The 18904-nt window shown below is 35.7% G+C and overlaps 4 protein-coding genes across 4 annotated transcripts; 3 read left to right on the top strand and 1 right to left on the bottom strand.

Moving 5' to 3' along the window:
• The first annotated feature begins 341 nt into the window (after positions 1 to 341).
• On the top strand, positions 342 to 7172 carry LOC124639895 (CDP-diacylglycerol--inositol 3-phosphatidyltransferase). Its single transcript, XM_047177406.1, has 5 exons — positions 342 to 498; positions 588 to 722; positions 2351 to 2668; positions 2994 to 4940; positions 6912 to 7172. The coding sequence occupies exons 1-4, from the start codon at positions 450 to 452 to the stop codon at positions 3152 to 3154; spliced, it is 663 nt and encodes a 220-aa protein (XP_047033362.1). The 5' UTR covers positions 342 to 449; the 3' UTR covers positions 3155 to 4940; positions 6912 to 7172.
• Positions 7173 to 7246: 74 nt separating this feature from the next.
• Positions 7247 to 10016, bottom strand: LOC124639894 (T-complex protein 1 subunit zeta). Its single transcript, XM_047177405.1, has 6 exons — positions 9771 to 10016; positions 9332 to 9531; positions 9086 to 9225; positions 8688 to 8835; positions 8362 to 8555; positions 7247 to 8237 (listed from the first exon to the last, which is right to left on the bottom strand). Exons 1-6 carry the CDS (start codon positions 9905 to 9907, stop codon positions 7461 to 7463), a joined length of 1596 nt encoding a protein of 531 aa, XP_047033361.1. The 5' UTR covers positions 9908 to 10016; the 3' UTR covers positions 7247 to 7460.
• Positions 10017 to 10338: 322 nt separating this feature from the next.
• LOC124639893 (protein unc-45 homolog B) lies at positions 10339 to 13679 on the top strand. Its single transcript, XM_047177404.1, has one exon. It carries the CDS (start codon positions 10523 to 10525, stop codon positions 13346 to 13348), a length of 2826 nt encoding a protein of 941 aa, XP_047033360.1. The 5' UTR covers positions 10339 to 10522; the 3' UTR covers positions 13349 to 13679.
• A 955-nt stretch (positions 13680 to 14634) lies between these two features.
• Positions 14635 to 18897, top strand: LOC124639464 (MOG interacting and ectopic P-granules protein 1-like). The gene is made up of 2 exons (XM_047176839.1): positions 14635 to 14820; positions 15323 to 18897. Exons 1-2 carry the CDS (start codon positions 14799 to 14801, stop codon positions 17941 to 17943), a joined length of 2643 nt encoding a protein of 880 aa, XP_047032795.1. The 5' UTR covers positions 14635 to 14798; the 3' UTR covers positions 17944 to 18897.
• Positions 18898 to 18904: the final 7 nt, after the last annotated feature.

Below are 18904 nucleotides of genomic sequence, written 5' to 3'. Positions count from 1 at the left end.
CTCAGTTATAGACTAGAGAGAATGATTATGGATACTGAGCAAATGATAGACTGATGAGTATATTAAAGTTTCACCTTATTAGCTACAGCTTTCATTAATTTCATTTATTCATCATACTGTCGTCAAATTCTTAGGTAATCCAACACCTAAGATAATGATAAGATGCAGTCAGAAGAAGCAAAAAACTGGAACATAGAATTATATATATTTTTATTACTTATAAATATAAAAATTAAATTCTAATGAGGACTCGCTGGCAGGCTTTTATGAGCTCAAAAGACTGAATTCTAAATATTTTTTTGCATGTATTTCGCTGTCAAATGTCAATCAAACATTCATTCATTCAGTCAGTCTGTTCTGCTGATTTTCTTGTGATAGCTTTGGATTATCATCTGAGCTAATATTTTATTTTGGAGTAATTGGGAGAGTAACTCCTTTATATCCTCAAGATGACTGAATCTAAAGAAAACATTTTCCTTTTCGTGCCTAACATCATCGGTATGTACTCTGGTAGAAGGCTATATTATGTGTTTGTATGAATGTATTTGCGCAGCCAATTCTGAGTTTGTTTATTGATATTGTTTAAGGTTTTGGGCGAGTGATCCTTGCGATTATTTCTTTCTATTTTATGCCGACGCACTGTATACTAGCCTGCGTGTGCTACGTGACCTCCGCATTGCTGGACGCTATAGATGGTCATGCCGCAAGATACTTTAACCAAAGTAAGTGAGTTTTATGGTATCATATAATTAAATTACTTTTATCTGTCAGTACAATAAGCCGGTAGATAGTGATGATAAGTTTGTTTTACTTAACTCTATATAACTGTTACCTTGATGTTTTATTTTTTGAACTAAACATTTAGGCCAACATTTATTCAAGCGCGGATCCAGCCCTCAAAAAAGGTTGTGGTCATGGCTGATTTACATTGAGTCAGTAACTGACGTCAGTCCACTGACAAGTCAGTGCTGACCCGGCACTGCCATCGTGTAAATTGATTGTGTCAGTACTGTACTGACTTCAAATCAAAAAACGACAAAATAAAATTACGAACCAATCTAATAATGCTAAAAAGTTTTTTTTTTTTTTTTTTATATATCTAAACTCATATTATGCTCACTATCAGTTCCGTCTCTAGCTTATGTACCGGGTGCAATCATTACTAAAGCACCCCTATGTATAGAAAGATAGTGAGTAGTTTTGTTTTTTGCGCGAGCGTAGCAAGCCGGAACATTTGTAGATTTCGTCGTAGTTACCAAGTTATAAAACCAAAAGCGAAGACGTGGAATAAAACTGTATAAATGTGCGCGAGCGGAGCGAGCGCGAAATTTTTGAGTTCTGTGCCACAAAAATACCTATAGAAATTATGGAAAAGTACTGTGAAATTAAGAAGTTGTGAGCATAGCGAGAGCAAAATTTTGGAGTCTTGGGACACGAAATCACAGAAACAAGTAAAAAAAAAGCCACTGCTAAGTGAAAAAACCGCGAGCGTAGCGAGCGCGAGATTTTTTGAGTTTTGGTACTGTTTTGTACAAAAAAATGTAAAATAGTGACTATTGTAAATAATAATAATTTTATTGTAATAGACAGCTGTGTTGCTGTTTTGTTCTTCACCGCTTCTTGTTAACCAGAAAGTCCTGAAAGAGGGCGTTATGGGGGTGCTATCCTTTTCTACTTTCAATTTTAACTTAAACTAATCTAACGTTTTCGACATTGGGCTTAAACCACCGCAAAGTGAAAAAGCCGCGAGCGTAGCGAGCGCGAATTTTTTTGAGTTTTGGGACACAAAAGTACCTCAAAAACTAAAGCTGTTAGAAAAAAAAATATGGTGATCTCGAATTAATAAACAACAGTCATAAAATTAAATGCAACAAAAAAAAGTATTATTTTGTTCCCTAGTGTTATCATCAGCCTATCGATTTAAAAAAACCGTAAAAGTGTGATGTCACAAGTCTAGGTCTAGGTAATAAGGTTGTGGGCATGCCCATCGTGCCCACAACGGTGGATCCGCCCTTGCATTTATTGACTTTATTAACAAGAATTTATCCATGCACACTTTAATCTCAATTGCATTATGACTCAAGCAAATCTGATAAGCCAACATTTCTGTATTACTGTCCCAATATTCACATTACAAAAAGTGAATATTTACACTTACAATTTTTGTAAATAAATGTAAATGATACTTATAATTATATACTTAGGCTCAGATATACCAACATTGATATGCAGATATACATGAGTCACAATTGATTTTCTATTGTTTTATAATTAGCAACATACATGAGTTTATTTAACAAAGCTTCTTTAGTTCCGTACAGCCTAAAAAAATAAAAACGACTAATTCCAGGTACAAAGTTTGGTGCAATCCTGGACCAGCTGACTGACAGAGCTGGTACCGCCTGCTTGATGATGACCCTGGCTACCTTCTACCCACAGTACACATTCTGGTTCCAAATATCTATGGCTATTGACATCACATGCCACTGGTTATACCTTCACACCGTCACCTTGCAAGGAAAGGCTTCCCACAAGTTCATCGACATGTCTGAGAACCCCATAATGCGTATCTATTACACTAACAAGCTGGTGCTCTTCTTCATGTGTGCGGGCAACGAGGCGTTCTATGCAGCTTTGTATGTGATGTACTTTTATTCTGGACCTACAGGTAAAGTATTTGATGATTAATTATATAATTTACCTTCGATGATAAGGTTGTCTAAATTAATATGTTTCAAAGAGGCCATGATGATGATGGTTATCGCATCCTGTTCGATAGCATATCAGGGACATATTGCTTTCAGAAGGCTTTTCCACTACTTTCGCTTGAGCAGCAAGTTTAGTGTCTGTACAGTTGAGGCAGCCTATTTCTTGATTCAAAGAGTTTTATTTAATAAGAAAACCAAAGTGATAAAAAAAAATTACATCCATTGATGTAGGAAAATAATTCTTATTGGAAATCTCTTATTCACCAATCTAATTTCTTATTTCAGTTCTGGGTGTTGGCCTGTACAAACTGATAGCGATCATCTCTGCACCAGTTGCTATTGTTAAAGCTGGGATTTCAGTCCTACAGGGTGTTGTTGGAGCCATCAACCTTTCTACAATTGACATCAACGAGCGAGCTGCTTTGGCTGCCAAGCAGAAGAACTAAGTACTTTCAGTACAAATGGCTCATGAGCAGAATATTAATATCATTGTAGATTATAATAAGTTCAAAAGTTTTGTTGAAAATACTCCTTTTTATGAATGTAATAATAAAGAAGTTGATGTGCATCTTATGATGAAAAAAATAGTTACAAAACCTAGTCACGAGTTTATCTCAGTACAACAGAAATATTAATAATCTGCTTTTGGCTACATATTTATTTGTTATTATTTTTGTAACCAAAGCAATTTTTTTTACGAAATCTGTTATGTGGTAGAATTATTTTATAATCATGTTGATTGTATATTTTTGGTGTTGGTATAGGCTTTTTATGTGTTAGTCAGAACTTTGTGAACTGTATGTATGTGCACCACACCACATACGCACCTTTCTTTGTATGTATGTTCTCACTTAAAATATTTGACTATAAGTGAATCAGAAACTGCAATCAATCATTAACTATTTTAAACATCGCTAAAATAAATACTAACTCATAAGCCAAGAACTACCTTGTGGCTCACATTGCAGTGTATGTATGTTCTTTAAGATCTAAGATCTTTTATTATCCTAAGTGACAAACAAATCAGAAACTCGCAAAATACGAGGGCTATTAGCAAAATTTCGCCTAAAACGATTGGGTAGAAGGGAGCATGGTGTATAATAAAAAAGATAAAATAATAAAAAAATATTTAATATAAAAAATACTTACTACACTTACATTGTATACGTTTTTACCACCCTGTCTTCAAATAAATATATTTATTTTATATTTGAACCTGTTGTCTGGTTGTATTGGTGGTCTAATTACAGCGGTTTCACGCTAGCGGATTTCGTTGCGCGTATGAACGGCGCAAGCCCGCAGCTGTCAATTGTTCAAAAATTACTACCGCACGTAAAATCCGCTAGTTTGAAAGCGTTTTACTTGTATGTGTAAGAGTGAAACTGCCCTTTCAACTGTAATTATTATTGTCAGAGGAATGGTGATCTCTACTTATTTACAGTCAACATTATAGACATTTGTGAAGTATTTTATAAGTTTTGTGTATTTATAGGTATGGCTACTGATATTATTGACATGCAATGATATTGATGGCGTATCTCTCATCTGATGTATTTCGAATTTAAATTAGGCTTAAAATTAAACGTCATGTGAACCCCTCCAAAGTCCTGTAGAAAACTAGGACTTCTCTCTTCGAGTCGGGAGTAAGATTCTTTGTAAGATGACCAGAACAAATATTTATTTAATATTAAATGTGAAGTCTTTGTGAAATAATAGTAGCTATTCTGTGTTGTTATTGAATGTGATAAATGTTATTACTTCCTATTTTAATATTTTTTTGCATCTGTTGTAGTTCCATCTTGTCAGGAAAAGTTGCAATACTATGTTAATCGCATTTAATGTACATTTTTATTTTTATACTTTACTTTAAGGAACCTTCTATTTTTTATTATGTATATTCCTTAGTACATTCCAGCCACCATGGAAGGGATTAAAAGAATGGAGTGTACCTTCAACTTTATGTTGTAAAAAATATATTGCACCTTTTTTATATTATGGCCTTTAGTTTTTTTTAATATTCATTTAATTTTACCTATTTAAGTAGTATATTGTGGTTTAAAAAAAGTTAAGTTTTATGCTGTATAACTAAAAGGTAATAACAGTTAACTTTATTAATAAAAAATGTTTTATTTTTACGAATGTGTATGGATTTAACGTAATCGATAAATATGTAACAATGATCATCACAAATTATTCTTCTGTATCTATAAATAAGTTGTTGCTCTTCCAGTTACCAAAGTCAAAGTCAAAGTCAAAGTCAAATCATTTATTTCATTTAGGCCTTTACAAGCACTTATGAACGTCAAAATTATAACTAAGTTTGATTCTAGTTGCCCATTCCAAAAGTAGCTTCCTATGGAGAAGAACGGGCAAGAAACTCCATGGTTACTCTTTTTAAAAATAATATAGTATTACAATTTGTATGTATTGATACATACAGTAAAAGCATGCGAAGATCATGTAGAATCGCAAAGACAAATGAGGATAAAGTGACAATTAACATGCTACATGGTGTTCACATTTACAAATTGGTTTATATTTTGGTACAAAGTTACAAACAAATAATCAAAGGATGAATACAATTTTATTTGCTGGTGTAATTTTAATTTGTTAATTAATTAGATATTGTCAGTATGTCCTATGGAGCAGGACCAGCATGTTTCCAAGCATTTTTATCTTGAATGTAATCTTCTAATTTATAATATGCTTGCTTACAAAGTGTGGCTTTTATATGAGTTTTAAACCGCATGTCATTTAGTTCCAGAATGTTGTCTGGTATTTTATTATAACATTTGACACAATATCCCATGAAAGATGTATGTACTTTAGATAATCTAAACTGCGGGATAGCTATCTTATTTTTATTTCTAGTGTTATAATTATGTCTATCACATATTTTTTCAAACAAATGTAAGTTTTTCCTAACATACATGATATTTTCATAAATAAATTGGCAAGGTACGGTCATGATATTAATTTTTTTAAACAGTTCCCTAAGAGATTCACGACTACGTAAGTTGTACATAGCTCTGACAGCTCGCTTTTGCAAGATAAATATGCATTCAATGTCAGCAGCTCGTCCCCACAGCAGAATGCCGTACGACATGATGCTGTGGAAGTAACTAAAATATACCAGTCTAGCTGTTTCTACGTCCGCTAGCTGCCTCATCTTTCTGATAGCATAGGCGGCCGAGCTAAGACGACCCGCAAGAGATGTAATGTGGGGTCCCCACTGTAGTTTTTTGTCAAGAGTGATTCCCAGGAAAACTGTTTGATTTATAAATTCTAGTTTTTCACTATTAAGTATAATGTCACATTCACTACTTTTTACATTTGGCAATGAAAATCGAATGCATTTTGTTTTTTTTTCATTAAGAGCCAAGTTATTTGCGTTGAACCAATTTTGAACCTGGAGAATGGAATTGTTTACGTCGTCTAAGGTACGTCTACGTCGATCAATATTAAAAATAAGAGAAGTGTCATCGGCAAACAACACCATTTTAGGTTGATTATCAAATAAGTAGGGCAAATCATTTATGTAAACTAAAAAGAGGAACGGACCTAATATAGAACCTTGTGGTACGCCCATTGCCATCACTGAACCTCGTGAATTTACGCCGTTTACTTGAACTTTAAGTTGCCGACCATTTAGATATGATTTTAACAGCTGGAGAGAAGTATCTCTTATTCCGTAATGCTCTAGCTTTCGCAAAAGCGTTTCGTGATTTACACAGTCAAACGCTTTTGAGAGATCGCAGAAGATTCCAATAGAGTCTTCAGCTTCCTCCCAAGCCTTAAAGATGTGCTTGATCAAAGTTACACCAGCATCGGTTGTACAGCGACCTTTAGTGAAACCGTATTGTTCTTTGTGAAAGATGGAGTTTTTATTGAAATGGCGCAACATCTGTTCAAGCATCAACTTTTCAAATACCTTGCTGAGAACCGGTAAGACAGAAACGGGTCTGTAGTTATTCGATTCCTTACTATTTCCCGATTTGAATAAAGGAACTACTTTGCTGTGTTTCATTAAGTCAGGAAACACGCCTTGGTCTACGCTAACATTAAATATGTAAGTTAAATAAGGTGCAATTGTTTCAATAATTGACCTACATACCTTGACAGACATACCCCACAGATCTTCTGTTGATTTTATTTTAAGATCTTTAAAGGCTTTAATAATAGCCTCGGGGCTGGTATGTTGAAACCTACCCAGTAAAGGAATAATTTGGGGAATTTATTATGGTTAAACAGGTATTATTTATTTCGAAACTAGAGTGGTGAGATCTTATTTATGGTAAATAAAAATAATGTTTGTTGCTATGTACCTATATTTAACTCTATTTGTTATATGCTACATAATAAAAAGATCTCCAATTCTCCATAATTAATAAAGGAACATACTAGGCTGATACGAAAATATGTAATTATATTAATGTTGAACCCCAATAAATGTCTGAAAAATAATAGAATAAACTTTTATTCCTTCCCCAACTGCGGCGGAGTTCGTCGATGATAAGAAATTGAAATGAAACAGTTCATTAGTAATTATATAGGTATTTATTAAGTTTATAGCAATAAAGAAAATATTATTACATAGTTAATTTTCTTGTTACTTCAACAAGCACGTGTATTTTAAAATAAACGTTACATAGATGCAAAAGCAATTGTGAAATAATACTAAGTTAATATTATTGTTGAAATTAGAGGATAGCTGTATTCTTAGCATATTCTCAAAGCTAAAATAATCTATGATTATCCTTTCAGACTGCTCATGCCCGCTCTCATAATCTCGTCAACGAGGAGGAGGTTACTGGCAATAACGGAGCAGGAGTTGATGATTTGTTTCTTGACGACATAGTTGTCTATGATACCCAAGTCTGTAGGTTTAATAGCTTCGCCGGTACTCAAGTCCAGACCGATCGGGTCGGGGCTCAAGCGCGACTCTTCTTGAAGCTTTACGATAGTGTCTTGCGCATCATAACCAGAGTTAATAGCCAAAGTCTTAGGAATAACCAGTAAAGCTTCGGCGTATGCTTGGATTCCTAGACGAGCCTTTCCCTTTACGGTGTCCTTGTATTTCAGTAACTCCATGTTAGCCTTGATCTCGAAAGCACTAGCGCCGGGAATCACGCATTTATCTTCGATAGCGTTGTTGATGGCGCGGAGGCCGTCACGAACAGCGTCCTTGATTTGAGCCAGAGTGTGCTTGTTGGGTCCCTTGATGAGAATTGTAACAGATTGGGGATTCTTGCACTCTTCTACAAAGGTATACTTTTCCTCGCCAAGAATATGTTCGTAAACAAGACCAGCATAACCAAGACATTCTTCAGACAGACCGTCGACGGAGTTCATGGCGACACCGCCACACGCCAGCGCGAGACGTTCCATGTTACGCCTCTTAGCTCTGCGCAAACCCATAATGCCCTCCTTGGCGAATGCGTCCAGAGACAAGGGGTCAATACCTTTCTGATTGATGACAACAAAGTGCTTGTCAGTGCCATCACAGACCTTCTTCTTCAATTCAATGATCTGTAACAAAATAAGATAGCTTAGTGATCAAAACACTGCTGTTTTTGCTAAACTATTGGACCTTTTGTGTAGGGAAAATTTATGATTAGCAATCAGTTTATAAGTTACTGGCTATGATGCATACCTTCTTAACTCGTTGATCAATGAAGTCACGTTCAGCAGCGATCAACTTCTCCCTGTCCTCAGCAGACTTGTAGAAGAATCCAGAGTTAACCTCGGTCTTCTCATATTCAAGAGAAATGTTGCATGTGAGGATGTAGGCATTTTCAACACGTTTGGGCATGTCAGGGTGACGGGTTCCATGGTCCAGGACCAAACCTAAAGAAAGAAATTATATTTGAGCTAGTTATTATGAACAGTATTCTTATGAAAAACTCTGTACAATAAAAATTATAATTATTATTGAATCAAATGATGACATGTATATTTATAGCTATAATGATGACTCACCTTTAACAAGTGTGGTCTCTGTAGCAGTCTTGTGCTGCATTTCCATGATTTCTACCATGTGCAAGTCAGCAGGTTTGTCTTGTATGCGAATGGTCAGTACTGCATCCACACAGGCATCAGTCAGCACATCAGCTAAGCTAGCGTGGACCTGGATAGAGGATATTATAATAATTTATAAAAAAATAAATGTATTTTTTTAATTCATCTATTTTAACAAAATAGTTATACCTCCATAAAAAAAACATCTAACTATAAAAAAAAATTGTGTTTCTGCCAATAAATTTTCTTAATTCATTTATTATATTGTTTGCCAATAAGAATAGAAAAGTTACAGTAAAAACATCAAACAATATTAAAAATTGTGTGACCATATCTGCCGATCTAAAAAAAATACCTACCTTAGTCTTGAGAGATGTACGGGCAACATCGAGCAGGTTTTCACGCTTCACTTCAATGGGCAACTTAATTGAGTCCAGCACTTCAAGAGCCTTCGCACGAGCCAGGTCAAAGCCTTCTGTGAGGATCCTAGGGTGCAAACCTGTGTAGAAAAATTAAGATTTCAGTAATACATTGTTTCAGAGTTATTTAGTAAAAATTAACATTCCCTTTTATATAAAGAATAAAGGATAGGTTCTGAAATGTACCTTCGCTGATGTAGATATCTGCTTGTTTCAGCAGTTCTCCAATAAGTAAGACAGTAGAGGTGGTTCCGTCTCCAGTGGCATCATCTTGGGCGGTGGAAGCGCGAGCAATCAGCGAAGCAGTCGGGTGCTGGATTTGCATTTCATGTAGCAGGACATTGCCATCTTTAGTTATCTTAATGTCACCAGCTCCAGATACCAACCTGAAATTCATTTAAATACATTTTTAATGCGTCTCATGATATTTCGGTTCATTTTCATCAAAGAACACAATGTACCAAAAAATCTAAATCGCGATCATATGACTTTAGAAATGACAATAAATCGTAAACTGATAACATTTTTCCAAATCTATGAAATGGGTAAGGGTAATCTACATGAAAATAAATATTGGAAATAGTCTTTGAACTACGAAATAGCGTAATAACAGTATTTTTCTTACATTTTCATTGTCCCTTTGGGTCCTAGGTTAGTTCTCATGACATCTTGAATTCCTTTTGCTGCAGAAATATTTACAGCCAGAGCTTGTGAAGCCCTCGCTAATTCAGCTTTGGGGTTTAATAAACTGATTGCAGCCATTATTGAACCTTAATTGTTTTACAATTTCAGAAAATTTGAACACGCGGATAACAAACTGCAATATCTTGGGAGATGTTCAACGAGAAAATGAATGAATGGTAGAATAAAAAATTGTCACTCTGAGTGAATTAAACGAATGATTTTATGTACACAGAAGAAAAATGTCTAGTTGTTTATAGTTTTGTCTTGCCTGTTTCGAATATCCGACCAATTTCTTGTTATATATGACTAATATACTAAACTATTTCCAGATTTTCTTTAGACAGAGAAATCTTTTATTAAGAATCACTGTCAGGGGCCGGACAACAAAGGTTTGATCACTGATTTTCACTTTTTATACTTGTACGGATTATTGCGGATATCTGCGGATTTAGTTATGTCTCTATTTTGTGTTTATAATCTATGGTCTATATCTATCTCATTCACTTACACCAACTTGTCTGGAGTCGTCTTTCTTTCAGCCGACAATATGAAGTACAAAAATAAATTTCTATTTTAGTTCATATGGGTATTTGAGATGAACTTACCAGCATTTGCTAGAACAATCTTAAAGCAAGGTATAAAAGTGTTGCTGAAGTAATATTGTGTGATAATTTCAACAAATCTTGTGAAACAATGGGTGTATCTGTTGATGAAGCCGAAACTTACAAGAATAAAGGTAACGAAGCCTTTAAAGTTGAGAACTATGAAGAAGCGATCACCCTATACAGCAAGGCTGTCGACCTCGCCGAGAAAGACAGCCGCAACTTATCAACTTACCTCAAGAACCGCGCCGCCGCTTATCTGAAGATTAAAGACTATGACAAAGTAATCAAAGACTGCGATGAAGCCTTACGAATAGTTCCGGAAGATCCAAAAGCCTTATTTCGACGGTCTCAAGCATTGGAATGTTTGGAAAGGTTTGAAGAAGCATACCGCGATGCTAAAACAATATTCACTGTAGATCCTTCCAACAAAGCTGTGCAACCGGTGTTAACTCGATTATACGCCGTCGTACAGGAGAGAGCCAGGCAAAATGCGCAGACTAGTAATAAAGTGGAGCAGATGTTCAAACTTGCCTTTAACTTAAATGAAGATTTAGAAAAACGTGAAAAGGCTATGTCTAACCTGATGGTGCTTGCTAAGGAAAATGCTGGTGCCGAGATAATGTTAAAAAATGGTGTAGTTCATAAAATACAACAGTTGCTTAAAGTTGAGAAACATTCTGATATATATGTTAATGCGATAAGAGTTATAAGCCATCTTTGTAAGAGAAGCGTTGAAAGAACGAGAGCAGTGATCAAGATTGTTGGTATTCCTTGGTTGCTAGAAGTCATTGATAGTGACAATGAAGAAAGAGTCAATGCAGCACAATACTGTCTTCAAATTGTGTTGAATACCTTTTCTGGAATGGATAACAAAAAGGATTCTAAACCAGACCCTAAACTCTGTGAAGAATATAAAAGTGAAATAGATACTCTACTTACTTGCATTACTTACTCAATAACAAACAGAGTCATCACTGGACTTGCCAGAGATGCAATTATTGAATTAATCATGAGAAACTGCCATTTCAGTGCAATCAACTGGGCGGAAAGGTTTGTAGAAATTAAGGGATTGCAGAGGTTGCTTGAGGTTTGCAGTGAGTTGGAAGAGTACAAATATGAATCAGCTTTAAACATCACTCCTTCATCTAGCACTATAGCTGCTGCATGCCTGTCAAGAATTTATGAAAATATGTATTATGATGAAGCAAGAGAAAAATTCAATAATCAAGTTGATGACTTTGTAAAAGACAAGCTCATGTCACCTGACTTGGAATCTAAGGTTCGAGTAACTGTTGCCATCACCTCTTTACTTAGAGGTCCTCTTGATGTTGGCAACTATGTTATATCAAAAGAAGGTATTATTGAGATGATCTTGGTCATGGCTCAGACTGAAGACCCCCTTCAACAAAAAGTAGCTTGCGAATGCTTGGTGGCTGCTGCTTCTAAAAAAGATAAAGCTAGGACTATAATAGACAAAGGAGTTGATATTTTGAAAAAACTGTATCAGAGCAAAAATGATGCTGTCAGAGTAAGGGCATTAGTAGGCCTGTGCAAGGTTGGCAGCTTTGGAGGTGATGATGCTTCTGTGCGCCCCTTTGCGGATGGTTCAACCAAAAAGTTAGCAGAAGCTTGCAGAAAATTCCTAATTAACCCTGCTAAAGAAAATGATGTTAGAAAGTGGGCAGCTGAAGGGCTCTCATATCTAACTTTAGATGCTGATGTAAAAGAAAAACTTGTTGAAGACAAAGCTGCCCTCCAAGCTCTCATTGAATTAGCAAAAAGTGGTGACCAGTCTTGTCTTTATGGTGTAGTTACTACTTTAGTGAATTTATGTAATGCATATGAAAAGCAGGAGGTTATGCCAGAGATGTTGGAACTTGCAAAGTTTGCCAAGCATCATATACCAGAAACACATGAACTGGATGATCCAGATTTCGTCAGCAAGAGGATAACGGTATTAGCCAAAGCTGGTGTAACTTCAGGCTTGGTTGCACTAGCCAAAACTGAGAGTCATAATTCAAGAGAATTAATTGCAAGAGTATTTAATGCCATTTGTGGTTTACCAGAACTTAGAGGAATAGTTGTACAGCAAGGTGGAGCTAAAGTGTTGTTACCTATGACATTAGAGGGCACTCAGAATGGCAAGAAACAAGCAGCACAGGCATTGGCACGTATTGGAATCACTATTAATCCAGAAGTAGCTTTCCCTGGCCAACGTAATTTGGAAGTTGTAAGGCCTCTTGTGGCATTGCTGCATCCTGACTGCTCTGCTTTGGAGAACTTTGAGGCCATGATGGCACTTTGCAATTTAGCTGGAATGAATGAATCTACCAGAAACAGAATACTTAAAGAGGGAGGACTTGCTAAAATTGAACATTATTTGTATGAAGATCATGAAATGTTGTTAAGAGCTGCCACACAATGTATTTGTAATCTAGTTCAATCTGAAGATGTTATTAAAACTTATGAAGGAAACAATGACAAAACAAAATTCCTGTATCTATTGTGCCAAGAAGAAGATGTGGACACTGTAATGGCTGCTGCAGGTGCCTTGTGCATATTAACTTCTATGAGCAAAATTTGCTGCAGAAAATTATTAGATGTTCAAGTTTGGCCAGAAACATTGAGATGCTTATTAGCTAATCCAAATAAAGAAATTCAATACAGAGGTACATACATGCTCTATAACATAATATCTGGTGACAAAGATATTGCAGCAAAGGTTTTTGAAACTGACATAATGGAAATATTAATGGCTCTGACAAAATTAGATGATCCAGAAGCAAAGAGGACAATTGAAAATGCTCAGAAATGTCTTAATGCAGCTGAGGAAATGGGTGTTATTAGAAAACCTGAAGATGGACCCATGCTGGATCCGTTTAAAGAAGCAGAGGAAAATGAGGAAGAAACATAATAGAAAATAAAGATAGATTAAGACCTTTATTATCAGCCATTATTTACTGAAGTTTATTTATTAGTCATGTTATTCTGATATTTTTTTTAAAAGTTCAGTTGTATGAACATGAGCGAACATCTAAAACGCTCATTTATGGACTATTTTAGGTAGTCTATCAACTTTTTTTATTCATGTTCATAGTCTTATGTACTAATAAATTAGTTGTACTTATCTAACAAAAAACCTAGAATAATAAATATTTAATTTTGATTGTTTGTACTTTTTTTATAATTTTTGTTAATCATTAGCAATAAATAATTATAAATATTAAAAATATATATTAAAGTTATTTGTGTTGTTTTATTTTAAAGTATTTGGTACTTTTGAGAATAAATGTGTAAAGGTTATTGATGTTCTGATTAGACCCAACAAACTTTATAAAGTTGATCCATAATTTCGAGTCTCAAAAAATATTAAGTGGCTTATACATATCTATCTCTCTCACACATTATCTAGATTACAAAAAAACGAATCGTGGTCAAACCACACCCTATCCATAGACTAATGGGGGAGAAATAAAATAGAAATATTTTTTGATAAAAGTTTCTAGCGAATTTATCTGATTGTGTCCTATTACCTTAGTAACCCCAATCGAAGAGCATATAAGGCCCTAGCAGGTTTCCAATAGCAAATGTGACTATATTCTAAACATTGCCCCCATTCCTCAAGGTCACTCTTCGAACGCCACGAGTCTAATAATAGCACAAGCATAATTAAGCTTTGCCCCCAGGAGAACACAAACTCGCGAATATAAAATAGGCATGTAGTTTATAGTTCAACATAAAAAAATGTTGTAAAGATAGTCTTACTACCAAATCATATAAATAATTAAGTATTTCTTTAAACTTTACATAGATTTACTTTAAGTTACCTTTGCCGATGTTTAACTTTTGAATGCAGAATAAAAATAATCCGGAATAACTTTTTACTTTGCAGAAGTACCTTTGAAATTATATGCATATAGTAAATAAAAATAAACACGTAGCAAGCAAATCTAGCAATGTTAATTTTTTTGGTTTCAAATTTTCCCGCATTTTTAATCTATGATTTAACACTAAAATACCGCGTCCTTCCCCCACTGAAATCCCTCCCTTTTCCACCATGTTTAAGTAAAGGTTATTTTACAAGTCACGATGCCGCCATTTTCTACTTGACGCTTATTTTAACAATAAAAAGCACAACCGTCAAAGTTTATTGAGAAATCGTATACATTTTAAATTATATTTTACATAAAAAAATTTATAACACCTGCTTACGCGAATAAATTTAAATTAACACAAGCGGTTGGAGATCTGCTGCGGAACGTGACATAATAAAAACCTTTTGAAATGACAGCTTGATTTGGTTTGGTTTCCGCTACTGTGCTATTGTGCTATTTTTCGGTTTTTGATACGAAAATCATCAGAAAATGTCAATTTCTACGGCTACAGGTATATATCTCGACACAAAGTTTACTTATTTATATAAATTGTATCTAATCTTTACGTGTTTACCATCAAACCTGATAGAGTTGTTTTTTCGGAGAAATGCCATGGAATCCCATATGGCGGTCCCTACTCCACATGATTTAATGACGCTATATGATAAATGAAATTATGTTTTTTCAAGAATCCATTCTGAAATGCTGAATTTACAACAGCAAACAGCTGCTTACTAATGCAATCGTTTACGTTAAGGTTACTACAATATCTAAATTGTAGTGGTCTTTCAAGCGTCTTCGTAATTGCCGGACGCTCACGAAGGCAAATATGAGTTAACTTTTAGTTATGTCATAAAGTATTTAACATTTAATAAGACTAATAATGTGATTTGTGTAGCAATTCAATTGTTATACTACAATAGTGTAGTATAACACCTCATACAAGTAATGATTTGTTTTGATGTTATTAATGAGTGTAATTGTTTTCGTAACTATCTGACGTTATCTTCCAGACGAGCGGACAGAAGGTGATGACGATACATCACAAGGAAGCCAGCCAAAGGATGACAGCAGTGACTCTGAAAATGAAAATGAGCCTCAGAGCCAAAATGGGGGCTCTCCTGTCCCTGAGGTTCATGAGATCACCAGTGACGACGATGAGGATTGTGTAGTGACTAATGATGATGATGATGAAAGTTCTAATTCAAGTACTGATAGTAATGATAGTTCTGATGAATCACAAAGTGAAAATAAAACAAGTGATGACAAGAAAATTGAAGAACAACATATGGAGAATGGTGGTGATGAATCCGATATTGAAGAAGTGTCTATGGAGGATCCCCTAAATGAAGCCCCTGCCAACAAGAACAAGCCCATTGTAGTCAGTGACACCAAGAGCCTCACTGACTTGGCTAATAAACAATCCAAGTCTAATGGGGAACAGAGTAATGAGCCTACTGTAGTTATCATTGATACAAATTCCATCTTGACCACCAAGCCACCACCGTCAGCAGCTCACAAGCCAACATCCACCAGTGCTATTGACGCTCACAACTTGTGTCAGAGTATTGCTGCCCGAGGCACCACCATTACTCCAGTCAGTGTTAAAAACGCTGCCAGCAATAACAGCACCCCTGCACCACAGCCAAACATATTGCCTTCCCTTACTGATGACATGTTTGTGGTAGAAGCACCCTCCTTTATAGTTCCCTACGTGTATGAAAAACCTTCTGTCAAACCTTTTAGGGAATTTGTGGATAAATTAGGTAAAGAACTGGAAGAGCTTAAGATTAAAGAAGAGCTTGAAAAACTTGAAAAGGAAAAGGCTGAAAAGGAGAAGAAAGAAAGGGAAAGGCAAGAGAGAATTGAAAGGGGTGAGGAAGTAGAAGAAGAACCTAGTGAGACTAAAAGTGGAGATGACTCAATGAAAGAGAAAAAGGCAGAGAAAAAGCAGAAAAAAAGACGTGGCCATGAAGAAGATGATGATTCTTGGGATGGCGAGTCCTCCTCAGAATCTGATGATGACGTACCTTCTGATGATGATGCAGTAGTTATTAAGGACAGAGATGATACTATTGATCAACTAAAAGACCCTATCAGTTTGATTGCTAAAGGTCTTAGTGGTGGTAAACCAGACAGTTATTTTGACTGTTCCCTGGGACAATTTTTTATAAATATTGGTCTTAATTTAGTTCAAGAATATGTGCAAAGTGATCTTCTGAAACACCAAAACAGAAAATTGTACAAGGAAAAGAAATCTGGCAGAAGCACTAAAGCTACTGAAGCAGCTATTGCATCTCTCACTCAGAATTTAGAGTTCAGTAAGAAAACAAATGCCCCTTATGCTCTTATCCAAAGGAGGTGTGACTTTTGTAGCTTTAAAACAGAGTCCATGTTGGTAATGGCTCATCATCTAGAAGCACCACACATGAAGAACAATATCTATAAATGTAATTCATGTGAGTTTGAAATTCGTAGTCCACATGACATATTGTTCCACATGGAAGCTGAGCATAACATCAGAGGCAGATTGGAAAGAGCCCCTGCTTACCAACAATGTGCTAATTGTCATTTTGAAGACAACAGCAAGACAAAGCTAGCGCGACATCTAATCGCATGTGCGAAAAAATTCAAACCAGATCTTAATTTGGCTCCTCCAATTGAGTGGGAGCCACCGGCGAAAATACCAAAACTAACAAGAGCTCGTAATAATATGGTAGGCTCTTACCAGACTAACTTCAATAGGACACAGATGAATATGAACAATTTGAGTCGACCTCAAATGAATATGTCAAATGTAATTCCAAGCATGCCTATACTTGGCAGACCGCGCGGACGGCCGCCGATCACCGGGCCACCACGCCCGCAGAACGTGTCGGGCGTTCCGATCTTACGCAGCGGTGTCATGATCATGCACAACACTCCTGCCGTGGGGACCACTATTGCCAATTATCCTATGATACAAAACCAGACCAACAATGCAACACCTAAGATATCAATCACCCCGCTTCCCCGAGCTCCACAACCATCATCTTCCCAATCATCACAAAACTCCAAGGCTACTTTTGTCATTTGTGAAATATGTGATGGTTATATCAAAGACCTAGAACAATTGAGGAACCACATGCAATGGATTCATAAAGTGAAAATCCATCCTAAGATGATTTATAACAGACCACCATTGAATTGCCAAAAGTGCCAATTTAGATTTTTCACTGATCAGGGGCTGGAAAGGCATCTTCTTGGTTCACACGGTCTAGTAACGAGTTCCATGCAGGAAGCTGCGAACAAGGGGAAGGATGCCGGCAGGTGTCCAGTGTGCGGCAGAGTGTATCAATGGAAGTTATTAAACCATGTTTCAAGGGACCACAATATGACTTTGAAACCAGCTCACCTCTCATACAAGTGCACTGTTTGCACAGCCACATTCGGCATGTACAAACAGTTTGAAAACCATGTGTATTCAGCTCACAGTGTGGTGGCTAAGCGTGTGATGGATAAGAGCAAGACTCCTGCGTCTTCCACCAAGCCTGACTCAGATCCTCTGCTGAAACCACTCAAAATAAGTGATGAGATTACGATCATACCACAACCTGCAAAATCAACAGTTACTATTACTGCTAAAGGTAAATAACATTAATATTGTGGGAATGTGCAGACTGTCCTAGCACCCGTAGACCGACAAGCCTGCCTTATCAGTGATGCACATCCATTGTATCAACCAGTATTGTGTAAATAAACTTAAGCTATATTGAACTTGTATAACAATATTAATGGAATACCAGAAGTATGTTGGAAGTTAGATAATATCTATGGATGGTGTTGTAACACAAGTATGCCCTTTTTATGATTCAGTGTATTGATACAGTTGCCTAGAAAATGTATACCTGTCACCATAACATGCTCCTGAAATGATATTTCATAAACATATTGCCTAAGTTATAGCTTTGTCACACTTTGTCACTACCCATGTAATTATGATATTTATCATGGTGGTTTGAGTGCTATGTGATTGTTTGATTGTCACAAAACAAAACCTGTTATAATTATGGATCTGTATCCTCCTCTAATTCTGTATAGATAATTGTAAGACAAATTGTGAAATGATCGTAAAATTAAATAATTGTCTAATTCTTATGCGCTCCATGAGTATTTATTTATTTTGTTCTCATGTATAATTCTGTTTGTAGAATGCTATCAGCTTGTTCTAGTTTAATTCTGTGTATGGGTTAAGATTACAGAATATTTGTAAAAATATCTTAGGTAGATATTTTCAATTATGAGTGTATATTATTAAAACAATTGATTATTACAGTGTAGGTAAGTTTAGATTACAAATCGTAGACACTAGGTAATTGTGAGTACTACTGAGTCGAAAACGACCTGTTTCTTTGAATAACTAATATCAATGCTATTGGATACTAGCAGAACCCTTGCTGCCATTGTCGGTCTTATTTATTTCTGATCTCAGGTCAACCAGATGGAAGTGTTGATTTGGTAAAAGTTTACTGAATTGTTAATGTACTTATAGAACTGAAAATGATGTATTTTTTTTATTTAATAAAAAAGACCACTGTAATTGAAAAAATCTTTGA

Source organism: Helicoverpa zea, chromosome 19 (genome assembly GCF_022581195.2).
Source record: "Helicoverpa zea isolate HzStark_Cry1AcR chromosome 19, ilHelZeax1.1, whole genome shotgun sequence".
In the NCBI taxonomy this organism is placed as follows: Eukaryota; Metazoa; Arthropoda; class Insecta; order Lepidoptera; family Noctuidae; genus Helicoverpa; species Helicoverpa zea.
The sequence above is the reverse complement of the archived record's forward strand: the minus strand, read 5'-3'. Positions and strand labels throughout refer to the sequence as shown.

Coding starts and splice junctions, on each gene's coding strand:
- LOC124639464 (XM_047176839.1), top strand. CDS start 14,799: ATGTCAATTTCTACGGCTACAG. Junction 14,821..15,322: donor GTCAATTTCTACGGCTACAG/GTATATATCTCG, acceptor GTTATCTTCCAG/ACGAGCGGACAGAAGGTGAT.
- LOC124639895 (XM_047177406.1), top strand. CDS start 450: ATGACTGAATCTAAAGAAAACATTTTCCTTTTCGTGCCTAACATCATC. Junction 499..587: donor TTTCGTGCCTAACATCATCG/GTATGTACTCTG, acceptor ATATTGTTTAAG/GTTTTGGGCGAGTGATCCTT. Junction 723..2,350: donor CGCAAGATACTTTAACCAAA/GTAAGTGAGTTT, acceptor GACTAATTCCAG/GTACAAAGTTTGGTGCAATC.
- LOC124639893 (XM_047177404.1), top strand. CDS start 10,523: ATGGGTGTATCTGTTGATGAAGCCGAAACTTACAAGAATAAAGGTAAC.
- LOC124639894 (XM_047177405.1), bottom strand. CDS start 9,907: ATGGCTGCAATCAGTTTATTAAACCCCAAAGCTGAATTAGCGAGGGCT. Junction 9,532..9,770: donor CCCAAAGGGACAATGAAAAT/GTAAGAAAAATA, acceptor AATGAATTTCAG/GTTGGTATCTGGAGCTGGTG. Junction 8,836..9,085: donor GTACATCTCTCAAGACTAAG/GTAGGTATTTTT, acceptor TCCTCTATCCAG/GTCCACGCTAGCTTAGCTGA.